At 51.4% G+C, this 14,115-nt stretch overlaps 2 protein-coding genes across 2 annotated transcripts; one reads left to right on the forward strand and one right to left on the reverse strand.

Annotated features, from left to right (window-relative positions):
• Window positions 1-3,808: 3,808 nt before the first annotated feature.
• GLOTRDRAFT_141152 (uncharacterized protein) lies at window positions 3,809-6,894 on the forward strand (the record flags this gene model as incomplete). Its single annotated transcript, XM_007872250.1, has 21 exons — window positions 3,809-3,860; window positions 3,912-3,968; window positions 4,023-4,186; window positions 4,240-4,384; window positions 4,437-4,499; window positions 4,550-4,561; window positions 4,613-4,740; window positions 4,794-4,872; window positions 4,927-4,933; window positions 4,991-5,220; window positions 5,269-5,371; window positions 5,437-5,519; window positions 5,603-5,696; window positions 5,759-5,835; window positions 5,884-5,964; window positions 6,014-6,110; window positions 6,172-6,303; window positions 6,359-6,541; window positions 6,602-6,724; window positions 6,787-6,830; window positions 6,880-6,894. Coding segments are annotated over 21 exons (1,969 nt in total), but the record flags the coding sequence as incomplete, so codon positions are not given.
• Window positions 6,895-11,429: 4,535 nt separating this feature from the next.
• Window positions 11,430-12,513, reverse strand: GLOTRDRAFT_28540 (ribonuclease CAF1; the record flags this gene model as incomplete). Its single annotated transcript, XM_007872186.1, has 5 exons — window positions 11,430-11,600; window positions 11,670-11,847; window positions 11,956-12,117; window positions 12,163-12,356; window positions 12,421-12,513. Coding segments are annotated over 5 exons (798 nt in total), but the record flags the coding sequence as incomplete, so codon positions are not given.
• Between the last annotated feature and the right edge of the window lie 1,602 nt (window positions 12,514-14,115).

Here is a 14,115-nt window from a genome sequence, read left to right on the forward strand (position 1 = left end):
AGTTTGATGTCTGATTTTATTCTGTGTCAGGCTCCCGGCATTTTTGACCCATGAGTTATGTCTAATGGTGTTTCCGTAGCCGGGGTGGCCAGCACGCGGCCACCCAAGGTGTCTTCCACCACCCAAAGACAGCCAGGGTGGCAAAATGAACAAGTTTTGATTGAGTTATTTTCCCTTCATTTTAGCCATATTTATACACACAAACAATACTGGGGATATAAAATACTTTTTGCCCAGCAAGCGAATTGAACCGAGGCATCCTGGATTTATATGGACTGCGTTACCGACTACGCCAAACTGCACTAGTTATGAGCGCGCGTCATAGCCATACATACCTATAGTTATATCCCTTCTACCGTTTTCGGCAGTCGAGTCGTGGGTTTTGGTCACGTGCTCTCATCCCGTGCCCGCGTTTCGTGGGGGTGAGTTTGTCGCCCCTCACCATTGGGTTCCTGAGTCCCGCGGGTCCACTGCAGACGCACGGACCGGGGAGACCTCTGAGCCATTCTCCTATTACTTCGTTCCTGTGAAAAGTGGGTGGAACCTCCCCGAAAGTTTTGGACAGGTACAATATGTGGTCTGGACCGTCAACTCACCGTACGTTATGTTGGGAACAAATGGGGACGCCCACGGCCGCTCGCAAGGATCCAAAGGCTCCATCCTGTAAATGGGGAACCCCACGCGGGGCGTTGTCATCTTTCCAGTACGACGAACGCCGTGCCCAGAAAGCATCTTGATCCATCATGAGCCAGTACGCCGGCGTGACCGTAACCACCACCTGTCCTTGCAGCGTGTAGACTGCGACGATATTGGGAGGAAGGTCTCAAAGGCTATCAACAATTGAATTCCGTCTTGCAACGTGCTGGACGGATATTAAAAGCACAGCCGCACACGAGCTTAAAGCCTGTTTGATCTTATCCTCGTTACACAAAACATGCGACTCTGACTCACCTGCGATCAGCGGGGATTGGATAAAATACTGGGCCGTTTCCACGTGCTGTACGGTCCACAATTGGGACGAAGGAATTTGCGCTTCAGGCTTGGCTTCAGCCACCAGCGCCATGACTGACCGTGGCGGACTCTGGACCACGAACGAACTTACTCATGGATGAATTTTCCTCGCGGTCTGTTCATACGCCATGCACTTCATTTGATTTGCTACCGGTCGTTATTAAACCCTTGGACATGTCGTAAGCGCTCATCCGCGTGACTAGACGATATGTATAGTCTCACCAGTGAGAAAGTCGAACCCCATTTCCGAGAGACCATTCTCCCCAGCGGAATGTTGTAATATTGGCATGGATCACTCGGCGCGGGCCCCCGTTCGCAGCAATACAGTCCAAGAACGGAAGATATTGTTGAGACCGGGAACACCGGACGATACCGTGCGCATAAAGGTCTCTTGGGGATGTAGTTGGCGGCTCATATGTTCGTACGCGCCTGACGAGAATGGTGACGCGTTAGTTGCATGTAAGCAGGTCACCTCGCCCAGAACATTGGAACTCCGGATGTTTTGCATTCCCCTTCGACCTCAGGGCCTAGGTCCTTGAGTGGGGAGTGTGGAAGGTCCGTCAAACTAGAGGGAAGGCAGATCATCGAAGCGGGACTGCCGTACTCCCCGCTCGCCAACATAACCCTTTGGGTAGGTAAGAGCATCAGAGGCAGTCGAGCTTGTGAGATGGACGCTTCGATACGAACCTGAGGGCCTCATAGTGGAGGCGGGACCGACATTCTTCCGCGCGACTTCGGGGTGCGGCACATCTTGCGCTGTAAACGGCGGAATATGTCAGCCTTAGCAGATGAATACGCCTGACTCACCTGCTCCTAAGTGAAGGATCCCTTGAAACTTCCAACAAACTCAGTTGAGGAGAGCTACAATCCTAGAGCTTATGCCTCCACAAGATTCTTATAGAACCCTCAAGGGCGCGCAGCAGTACCCCTTTACTGCGGACAAAGGGCAGGGGCGGCCACCATACATAGCGAAGTAGCACTTAACCGACACGGCAAGTGTCGATCACGGCGTCCGGAGGAGCACCTGATTAATTTTTGTGCAATAAGGCGAGTTCCAGGTTATCGGTAACCTTCGTCCTATTGCCCCACAGTAGAGTTTGCGAGGTCCTTGTCTGAGTTTCTTACTAATTGAATTGATCTCTCTCTCGTAGTACAGGGTTGGAGAGGTTTCGAAGCATTGCCTGCCACATCAACAGGTCCAGAGTGCGCCCGATACAAGCAGTAACGTCTTGCAACTGAGGCGAACCCAGTTCGCCTGGCCCTATAACGCAGGGGTACGCAAGAGATCCTTCGAGTTTCGGGATTTGGCTCATATTGCTACCATCACAGGATTCCCTCGTCAGACTAGGTCTTCCCATCATTTTAGGCAGAGATACAAGGCCCCTCGGTTCGATATCCTTCGTGGACATGTGTACCTCTGCACGCATCGTAGCGAATGAAGCAGGGGCGTATTCCAGAATCAGATATGAGCCACTCCTTATTGCCATCCGCGATAAGTGGGTAGAATAGACTCGACCATACAGCAGTGTAATCTTCGGCCATAGGCATGCAAATAGGTCCTGTCATAAGCCGCAGTGAATTGTGGACCGCGAGTGCGCTTCGGTATGCATTCGAGTACGAAGACCAGTAGAGACGGAAGCTCCACCACGCTTCCTACCCATAGTTTAGACCCAGGGCGGCTCGAGAAAACCAGCTCAGAACAAGCCAAAAGTGCAGGTTCGGAGATGGACACAGCAATAGTCCGGGGGCAAAGGAACCTTCAGTCGCAATATTTGCACTTTGGTACACATATTCGGAAGATCATCCCAAAAGGACCCTGGTGGTACGACGGCGCCAGTTGAGTGATACTTCAGGAAGATTCCAAGAGGCCAGAGATTGTACACTAGGTGGCCTGTCTTATGACATTCCGCATCTGAACATGGTCATGAGATAGGATTCGTGTCTGCCGAGAGGTAAGCACACCCACCTGCGCAAACTTGATACGTCCTTATCGCTTGATAAGCGTATACCGGTCTGCCGTATGAACGAGGGGTGCCGGTGGAGGCAAGCATTCCACACAACCTCTTTTGTTGTGTAGTACGCGGACAACTGAGTAACCAGTCTAATGCGCCAACTTCGTGCTAGGACCAGATATACGTCAAGTCCCCATCGTATAACAGGGCAAGGGAAGAAGACGCTGGTGCAGAAAGTAGATCACCGTCATCGAAAAAGGGCGACCTCGTGGAGATAGCGCAACCAAGGCTGAAACTTATTGAAGTCTTCAACAGATCCTGTCCTCACCGACGTATCACTGTCACAAGAGTACAGATGAAGAACACACCACGAGATTCCAGAGTAGTCGTACATCAGATATCTGCCCTCGGTTTTATACTGCCGTCGTATCTAATACGAGGCCGGGGTCAGTCGAACTCTTATCTGGTCCACGATATGGTCATCCTCCGGACCCGAAGACATTCGCGGGAGACCGCATAGGACAATTACAGGAAGAAACGACATATGTACAGCGCGCAACAGGCACAGTTGTCTCCAGCCTCGCTCAGATGGCGGCATGAGGGATGAAGGGTGCGGCGGTTGAGACGCCTTCAAGTTCAACAGTTCAACGTTCAACGTTCAACTTCGAAGTCCCGGTGTAGCACGTGTTTCCGTGAATCCGTGCGCAGTTAGAGCCTCAGATAGGGGTTATTACTCGTCATAGTACGTTCTCCGTTCCAGAGTGCACAGACGACCGCTGCGCGTCGCCTCTTCGTTCCGTTCTACTTAGCTAGACATACGAGCCTACAAGGTTCTCGCTAGCTAGGATGAATACAGCCGCGACGCCTTCAAATCAATCCTACGGAAGCAACCTTCCGGTATAAGTTTTGGACTATGCTACGTTGGAATATGTATTGACATCCTTGCAGGATCAGGTAGAACTGATCGCAGATGTATCGACTAAGCAGCTTGAACTCCTGAGTGATGTAGGCAGAATAACTCATCATTGATCCTCGTATTGTTCTGAGGCAGGGTGACAGGTCCGTGATTTGTACCGAGATCGCGCCGCATTAGAGCGGGATTATGCAGTCAAGCTGCAAGCTTTGGCGAGTAAAGCAAGCGAGAAGAAGAGCAAGAATATAACACCCCTTGTGCTTGGTACCGAACCTACGAAAGCCTGGGACGAGAATGTCATCCAGAGAAGGTACGGAGAGGTTAGAAAGCCCTTCTGTCAGCTGAGCTTCGAATGCGACACAGTTCCCTCAACAATGCATACGACCAGCTCATATCATCCCTCAATGAATCTGCTGAAGATCATATTACCCTGGCCGATGGTCTGAACTCTAAAGTAGCGGACGCTCTAAAGACGACTGAGAGTAAACATGCCGAACTGAAGAAGAAGGTACATTTTTCCAATTCGTCAAAGCCCCGTGCTAAGGAATTTTGGCACACAGCAAATGCAGTTCTTCCAGAAACTTCTTACCGAGAGAGACAGGGTCTACTCTGAACGTGCCAAGGTATGAATGATCGGACATATCTGGTTATTCCACTCACCATTCTTCGTTAGAGCAAACAAAAGGTAAACAGCTGCCACGAGGTTCATGAAGAAGGTAGCTAATGCCGGTAAAAGTACGATGAAGAATGCATGGAGCTGGAGGCCTATCGTCAGAAACAGGGCCGTGCCCAGGACGACCGACACGCTGACCGCGCAGCCCGACAATACGAACAGCAGCAGAACGACATGCTTAATAGTAAGAAGTGCGAGTGTCGACGTCATATCTCTTCGCATGTGCTGACGTGATTTTCTGCAGCATATATCTCGTGTCCATAGAGATTGCCAACAAGGTCAAGTCGAAGTTTTACAACGAAGACTTGCCGGCCCTGGAAAATGTATGCCCCGTTACCCGAAATAGTGCGCCGGACTGACCGACTGGTTACCCGTAGCAATTTCGTACGCTGTCGATTCTAGCCGTTCTGTCTCCGATATGACTGACCCGCCACGATGCAGAGAATCTCCAGACGCAATTAATCAACCAGTTGACGGAGATCCTCTCTCAAGCCCAGGACCTTCACGTAGCGCACCTGGATGCCTTAAAGGGTCGAATAGCGAACGTGCAGGACCGCTTGAAGAAGGTCGACGCGAAACGTGACCAAGATCTCTTCATAGATCATAATATCCGGCCGTTCGCACCTCCTTCTGACTGGCAGTTTGAGCCTTGTAAGAGCCACTACGACACGGTAAGTCACAGAATGTTGCACGCACAGCTGGTTTTCACTGCAATACAGGGGGATCTGAGCGTGGAACCAGGTCCGAAGGTATTTCTACAGAACAAACTGAGTAAATGCCGGGGAAAACTGCAGGAACTCGCCCCATTACTAGACACCAAACGTGAGCGCCTTTCCCCTGGTCGCGGGCAAGTTTTCTACAGGTCGTCTTATCGTTGATGCTTCCAGGGAACGAGGTCGAGCGGTTCTCGAAATTGGTCACGGCGTACACGGACGACGCTTCTCTCGGCAACACGGGGGACGTACTTGACGTAAGTAGCTCCCTAATTTTTGTCCTGGGATTCTTTGCATTAATGCCCCATTTGTACTGGGTATGCTTATCTGATGCCCACAGAGCTATCTAGACGCGCAGCACCAACTGACTTCCTACGCCACCTCTGCGTGCATCCTGCAAGCAGAGATCGACACGATTGTAGGAGCTCTTGGAGGTATTTGCTCGGCCCATAAGAGCTTGCATTAGAGGTTTAATTCACTTCCACACCTTTCATAGGTGACGAGGGCGCTCAACAACCTCATTCATTCAAGAATTCTTCCTTCTCTATCCCTACTCAATGCGGGTACTGCAAGGTATGCTTCATTGAAATTGCATGTGCTTTCCTCTGAAGTAGATGGTAGTCTTCAATATGGGGGCTGAGTAAGCAAGGAAAAACATGCAGGCTATGTGGTCTATCGGTCCACTCCAAATGCGAGCTTAAGGTAGTGGCCACGATTTTACTGTGTCATCGGTTCTGACAGGGTCCAATAGGTCCCTGCCGAGTGCACAGGGTCTCGGGAAGGTCGGCACAGAAGCTCTGCGTCTATCTCGAGAATATCAACGATATTAGATCGATCCCGGATAGACGGTGAGATCCACCTCGCCTTGCGATTTCGCCAGAGTTGTTGGCTCACGTATATCACCAACAGCACCTCAAACCCCGACGGCATCTTCATTCGTTCAATCAGATTCTTCGGCACATGCAGAAGAAGCCAACTGTCCCGTAGCCAAGGTTCTTTTCGAGTTCTCCGCTTCATCCCCGTTTGAGCTGAGCGTGGACGGTGAGCCAAGTCCTATTTCCTCGTAGGAGTACGTGCTGAGCCTTGCGTCCGGCAGATGGAGCTACGGTTCGGGTGCTTGAAGAAGATGACGGCTCTGGTTGGGTCAAGGTCGGCGACACATCGGGTGGAAAGGGACTTGTCCCCGCGTCCTACATCCAGTATCTTAACTCTTCCGAATTGGACGAGAATGGGCCGCAGGCGAACTCTGCTTTATCTGTAGGAGATTCACAGAAATATGGTGGGATGTCAGAACACCTGCTACGCCCATATGTCGTTCATCTATTATTTCTGCTTATAGTGAAGGGGATCTACGACTATGCTGCGCAGGGAACGGATGAGCTGGATATTCGGGTGGGAGAGCTCATCCAGTTAACTTCAGGACCGTCTGGTGGCCAAAATTATGCCGAGGGGTGGTGGGAAGGTTCGCCGACACGGGTTTTAACACACTTCAGTGATGCCTAACGTTCTATGCTTTTCTCTTAGGTATCGACTCAACAGGAAAGACAGGAATTTTCCCTAGTAACTATGTAAGTTCATAGATCGAAACGCCTACAGAAAAGCTCACCCGGGTCTCAGGTAGAAGTCGTTTAGCCTTATCGACAGCATGTCAAATGGGTGAAAGACTCCCTCTTCATGCGGTGTCATTCTCTTCCGGGGATAATCTCGAACCAATGGCCCGAGTGCATGAATGCCCGAGAGCCGTAAGGATTGAATGGAGGGGATCCACAACTCAGGCCCATCAAAACCTATCCACAAGGGATATGACCCTGCTGATATAATTTGGTGTAAGCTCCGTCTCTTGAGCTGACTTCCCGGATACTGCAAGAAAACGCTGAGGTCCGATATCCCTCATGCTTTCCAGCCTTCTGTCTGGTCCCTTCGTAGGCTGCCATGTGAGATGACATTTTCCCTTTCGGCAATCGCCAGCGACTGTTCTGTCTGCCACTCTCACATATTTCTACGCTCGTTGGATGGACAGTCACAATCGCAGAAGTAATTTGGTGGTCACTCGCCCGCCGCTACTGAGGCGTGTGGATGTTCAACGACCGTGTTCATCTCACTATCCTGGGCGCCGGACTGTATAACCTTCTGCGCTTACCTGGCAGCTCTTGCCGTGGGTAAAGGTCTTTTCGACGACCACATGGACCCATGCAGCGAACATGACGATCCAGAAATGGCCTTCATTTGGTACGTGCGGCTCGTCTCCGGCGTTTCATGACCCACCTAGAGCTCAATGCGGCCGGACGGGTTGATGGCCGCAGGTAGGGACCTCCTGCGCCGGATACATAGGGAACGAGTCCACATGCGGCGGACGAGAGCGACGAGAAGGATTTCAGAATACAGATACGTTTCATTGGCGAGCTAAATATATAGGCTGTGGGTCCGTCCATTTGAGTTCCAGCCTGTCGAACACGGTTGACAGAACTCCAACTAGGTTAATATCGACCAGCCCGGGACGGACAACGTGGGGCTCCGAGGGGAAGGGGGTGGAGCGACCGAAGCCATAAAGTGTGCACTTGCGCTTGCGTCAAGTGGGTCCACCTTGGGAAGCAGACAGATGGAGTGGGAAGCGCGAGCGAACTTGCGGACAGAAAAATCACCGACACAGCAAAGCGGTGAGTAACAAGCTCGATATCCTACTGTCTAGGCTCTTACTGTTTGTATGGGCTCGAGATGTCCGCCTGCTGCTGCGGGGCCGGAACCCCGTCACAATTGTCAGAAGGTCGCAGCTTTGGCTCAATGCCACTGGAAGCTGCCTCGTGTGCCAGAGTCCCCATCGGCCTCATCTTCACGTCTAATGGCACATGCCCGATAGCTTGGCTCGCCTATGGGATAGCCAACATCCGCTGATTCTCGGCGTCGTGTGCTCCTTGCCCTATCCGATAGATGCACCCTCGTGCTTATTCAATGATACAAATCTCATAACAATAGGTGAGTCCGGACCGCTAAGCGAAAATTGTAACGGGCGATGTTAGAGGGGATTATACCCACTAAAAAGAAGGTCCTTCGAGAAACGATTGAGCTGGGTGCAGGTTACGTAGAGCCCTCGGCCTCGATAGACGTGTCCGAGGCTGTCAAGTCGAGAGCACTGAAGTCCGGATGCAGCCATTGCTCGCGTATGTAAGGCCTGTCGTGGGTTTTCATAGCTCGAGCGCACTCACCCGTAGGATTGCGCGGCGTTGTGGCGAAAAAAAGTTAGCCCTGAGCAAGTTGACCACACCATCGAAGGCGTGCTCTAGATACTTTTGAATTGAATTCTCTTGGCATGCGAATCCTCCAGAGTATACCTGCAGCTGTGCGGGGAGCCGGCGGTAAGCATCCATGAGATATCACCTTCCTGGAATCGTACGGACAGACTTGTAGAGTCGGATAATCGAGCGTCCATCGCATGTCTTGATAAGGGTCTGGGTTTGTTGCGTTTCTGCACACCCGCATGATCGACCAAATCCGATCGCGACAAGGTCGATCCGCAGAGGAAATAGATGCCGGGCGTGGCGCCGGAGAATGTCGTCGGATAAATAGGGTGCTTGTAAGTAAGTTGAGCGAGACTGCGCGGATGCTCCTTACGGCCACGCGTAAATCACCGATGATTGGTCGCTTGCAATTACGGTTACCCAAACGCACGGCCATTCACGCTTGGAACTGCAGCTTGGGCCCGACACAGTGTGACCAAAGCTTAATTGTAGAACTTGCGGAGACCTCGGCCATGTGTGCCTTGTGCTGCGTAGGGACGCAGATGAGGGGTCAAGGATTAGGACCAGTCGAGAGAAGCACGATAATGAGACAAACACCTGTGACTGAGATTCATGGCGACCCTGCGGAATCCTAAAGATGCCGGGAGAGGGTCTTCCAAACAGGCGACGTCGGACCTTCAAGCGCGCCGATGGCATCCAGACAGTAGTATAAAGTCACCCACCTCGTCCGTAGTTAAGTATAAGTGCACTTCATCCTCAGTATCTCTTCTCCTGATCTTAGTCCTTGCTGCATACCGCCGGCCCTGCGCCGGGGAATGCACGGGAAATTTCGGCGGCTGTGGTTCTCGCCAAGGCATCGTCGGGCATTCAGTCCTCGTAGAGTACATTCGAGCCAATCTGTGCCCTTCCTCACAGACAAGCGACGGTACTCTTGCGATGGATGACTGCGACGACGATCCCTTAGGACGAGTCGCAGAGCCACTCTCGCTCGGTTTGTAGGCTCTTTAGTCACCGCAGCTCAGATTCGTAGAACAACAGCAGGGTTTGTCGGAATCATTAAACGAGAAGGCCAGATATTGGGAAGCAGTATGACATACTTAGCACATTTAAACTTGATAGATAGCAGAAGTCCCTTGTCCGGCTTTAAACGCTTGCTGGGGAAGAAGTCGCGAATGGAGCACGGTCCGGACTGACTCAGTCATGTCACGGTAGCCGCCGGCGATATATGTAGCGCGTCTATGTCAGCTGTGGGTGTGAGAAATCTGGTCAATACATATGGCTCGGCGGGCAACGGCCCAAGGCCATCATACCTGGTACTTCCTGGTACCATCCTCGCTAACAGGTGAATCTGTTGAGGGGTCAATAGGGTTGCGCTCTGAATGAAAGTCGAGCATTTACAAGGTAAGAAATAAACATCATGTTTTCGAGTTTGACACGATGACCCTAGAAGGTAAGAGCCATGATAGCAATCATAGAAGGAAGTTGACCCGAGCGTTGCTTATTCCCCTGTTCATTATTACCTACTCTATAGTATCTCGGTTTGTTCCTTCACGCTCAAGCATTGCATAAATACTCACGAAGGACTGTGGCAGGTCGGAAAGGATGACGCGTTACGGTGCCACTCACGTGGAAGTGACCGATCGTGATCATAGGCGAGTTTCCGGCGATCAAATGCCCGCTTCAATGATTCCCCGTGGTTCCGAGAAAGCTCGCCAATTTCGTAGGTTCATAGGCCACAGTATCGATATCTAGTATGCTAGAGAGGGTGCCGTCAGTTAGGTCTGACTTAAAGTTGGCGCTACTAGGTAAGGAGACCTCAATTCCTATGTCCTCCATGGCCAGATAGGTCCGGTATATCCACTTTATGTTCTTCCATTCAACTCTGCTAGGCTTAGGCTCAACGGTGTACAAATGCTAAATATGGCGGAGGAGGCACAATTACAGACTTCCACTTTATTACTTGGTGTTTCTCTTTACATAATCGCAGGTGTACAGTCTTACCCATAGCGACCATATTTACCGTCTTGCATGGCGTCCTGGTCGGCAGGTGTTACCAAAAGAACTCGCGTACTGTAGCGAAGAAGGCACCCTAAGAATACTGGTGGCCAACAATGAATATAGATCGGCAGTGCATACGATAAGAGAAGGAAATCCAAGTTGCATTTAACGACCGTGACGAGTTGGCGATGCCAGAATGCTTAAAGCCCAAAATGCGGTGATATAGAGGCATCCCACTGACCACCGCTCCCTATCGAATCGATAGACAATCTTGTAACAAAACCAAGTATACATGACTTCCAATGACGCAACGGATGGCATACTAAAGGTTGAGACCCAGGTGGTTGTGCTCGCAGCCACAAGAAAGTGGTATGAATCACTGAAACATTGTCAAGGTACCACATTGATACATTTGAGCATCTCGCAATTTGAATGAAACACCTACGAGCCCAAGGGGTAGAGGAAACGCTCAGGCTCAGGTCAGGGTATGAAGTCTGCGACAACGCTGGCATTATGAGTCGACATGGTCCTTGCTCATGAAAGCAAGGGCCATGCCAAGCGACCCCCGAAGCTAAATGAACTCGACAACAATAGTATAGCAGATACAATCATTATAGAATACACATACGTTTGCACAGTGTCTCAGACGCGATCAATAAATTCCTTACGACTCCCCAGATCCACCTGTCATCTCCCTGCACCCCCGACCCCAATCGCCGTCCGGATGTATGGAGCCGTCGCGCTCATAGGCCCAAAGCTTGCGGACGGAGGAAGTGGAGCGGGCATTGATCCACCAATCGCCGGCGTTGGCAGAGGCGGGCCCACGCCCAACCCGTTCTGCGCAGACTGCCCGGGAGCAGGCGTCTGGCTTTGCGCTTCTCTTGACATCCCGCGATCTTCACGTTCTGCGATGGTGGCACCGCCCCTCCCAGGGTCAGGCAAACCGTTTGGAACGGAGAATGTTTGACCGAGACCATAGAGCTTGCCGTTGTACTCTGCGTCGTCTAGACGGTCGTTGAAGTATATCTCGCGCATCTTAAAAAAGGTGGATGCGGTCAGAAGGGAATCGGACCCTGCTTGATGTGATTGTCCTTGACGAGCAACCTGCGGAAAAAGGAGGACAAATACCCTATCATTACGGCCGTTATCGCATGGAAGAGTGAAATTACGCACACCAAGGTCATCGGCGACATCTTGCAGACCCCCCTTCAGTATCTTACAGGCACGCATCATGAATTTCACATCATATATTGTGGGGAACCAAGTCCGCAAGACTTCAAAGAACTGGTCCTCGGTCGTAGGTAATGACATGGCAGTCAACAGCTTGACGAAGTATCCGAAGTCGTATCCGCTATAGAATTTGTTAAACAATGTAATGAGACCGAGGTATCTCCAAGGATGGCATGACAGTGGCATGGGAGAATGTGTGGACTCGAGGTTATAGGAGCACGCGACTTACCTGTGAAAGGATATCCATTTCGTCTCGTCCGTCAACACAAGTCCCGAGGAAATCATGAGCTCGGCGAAGTCGTTAGGTTCGATTCCCATCTCCTCGTGCCTGTCAAAGTCGATCCCTGACTTCTCTAACAGATCCACAGACTCTGGAGAAAACATGTCCGTGCTGGGGATGTCAGTGTCACATTTCGATGAAGCATAGCAAACTCACTCAATGCTGAACCTGAAGTTGAACTGCCACGTTGAAACGTCGGGCGGGTATTGGCCTTTCTCGTCCGCAAGAGTGATCCCGACTTGAATGATCTTGAGAAGGTCGACGTTACATCGCATAGTCTGGTAGTGGTAGTCCGAAGACGTCTTAAACGTTCCTATAGGACGTGCCACAACACCAGGAAACTCTGTATCCTGAGATAGTGACGACAACGAAGTTCGAGTGGAACTGCTTCGCCAGAGTGACTGAACCGCGTACCATTGCAACATACGGATACTTGTCAATCAGATTCCTGATATTTCGCATTTCCTGCTCCAGATTCGGGGCCCATACTTCACGTATTCGAGCCATGGTAGAGACGCTTGCCGCTGGTGAATGAGATCCTACAGCTATAGCTAATGGTAGAGAGAGCGTACAGTGTAGTCACAGATCTGGAGGTCCAGACCACAGCCGATGGTTTCAGCAAAGCGGGGCCACGCGTCGTGGGAATGTCACACCGTAGGTCTTCGGCGAAGCGCTTGGGCCAACTTGAATACATACCATTTTGGGAAGGTGAGTACGTTCAACAATTTTGCAGACTTAGAAAAGTCCACAACACAAAGGGCGGGGAGCACATTACTGAGCTCTCGATTTAAATACAAGCTCATGTTTAAAGGGTCTGCTAATCACGATGTTGTCCATATTGTGATTCCGAAGCCCCGTCCCCGGCGAAACAGGGTGGCAGTAGAGGAAATGTCCAGTAACAAGCACGGTGGCGAGCAATACATTGAGTAGGCGTGAAGTCCCCGTGAGTTAGAGAGACGTCCCTAAGATAAGCTATCCCTGATATTGCAAGTTTCATAACCACTCCTATCATTTACAATCACTACGCTACCGTGTGATGCAGACTGAGTTGCTCGGTAATTCGTCTCGTTGCGTTAATAACCGTCCAGTTCGCCCCCTTCCCCCACTTCTAGTATCGCTGCGTCGAATTCGCGGCGGAACCCAAAGGGGTCATAAATACCAAAGGTAGCCCCCGAGCTCTATGACCGCGGAGACGGCCGCTCAAATCCGGCCGGTTCATCTGAGAATGGCCATCGTGGAGACCCTGTTGAATGGTCCAAGGCCGCATTACTCCCCTAGAACACCCCCTGGAATACCAACTGCACGGACCAAGGCAACTGTCTTCCCGCCTTCTCTTGACCCACAGAGCAACCCACCGGCCGTCTTCTATGATAATCACCTAACCACTCTTCTATGACGTAGCAGACCTCGAGAGAGCGCCGGCGGTGCGTTCATAAGGACCATCATGCAAGCTAAGCTCATGACGTGCACATCCTCGCCGCGGGGCATGCTTTGGGCAATGATAGGAACGCGATAGCTCCCAAATTTGCAAAGTTCTGAGATTGATATGATCCTGACAAAGACTGAGACCCGGACCAGCAGCGGAAGCAGCCAATAAACGGTAATCCCTCCGTCTAACCTCGACGGCAAGCAGAGGGACATAATCGACCGCCACCGCCGAGGCTAGTGGTCGAACATGAGCGCGCAACCTTGAAGGAGGTTCCGAGCGCTGACACAAGCGACGCATTCTCAACGCTGAACGACGTCGTCAAACAGTGCGCAGCCCTAGCGACGGCAGCACAAAGACGATACGGTCATGGTGGACATCGACGAGAGTGCAAGCCCATGGCTTACCCAGAGAATCGCTGTGATCGGACAGATCCACACGAAATCCCTCCATCACTTCGCCGCATGGCAAGCAGCAGGCAGTCTGATCGCCCGGCGCAGCGTGTTCTCCAGTCCTTTGCAGCACCGCTGATGGGCAATGGAAGTCAGCTTGGTAGCGCTTATCCACCCATCGATCGCGCGTAGTCTCTTATTGGCCCAGTGCGTCACTGAGACAGAAGCCGAGAGAAGCAAGACTATTAGACAAACAGAGGGGCACGACATGCGAGAACCAGCTGCCTGTGG

This window comes from Gloeophyllum trabeum (genome assembly GCF_000344685.1).
Source record: "Gloeophyllum trabeum ATCC 11539 unplaced genomic scaffold GLOTRscaffold_00017, whole genome shotgun sequence".
Lineage (NCBI taxonomy): Eukaryota > Fungi > Basidiomycota > Agaricomycetes > Gloeophyllales > Gloeophyllaceae > Gloeophyllum > Gloeophyllum trabeum.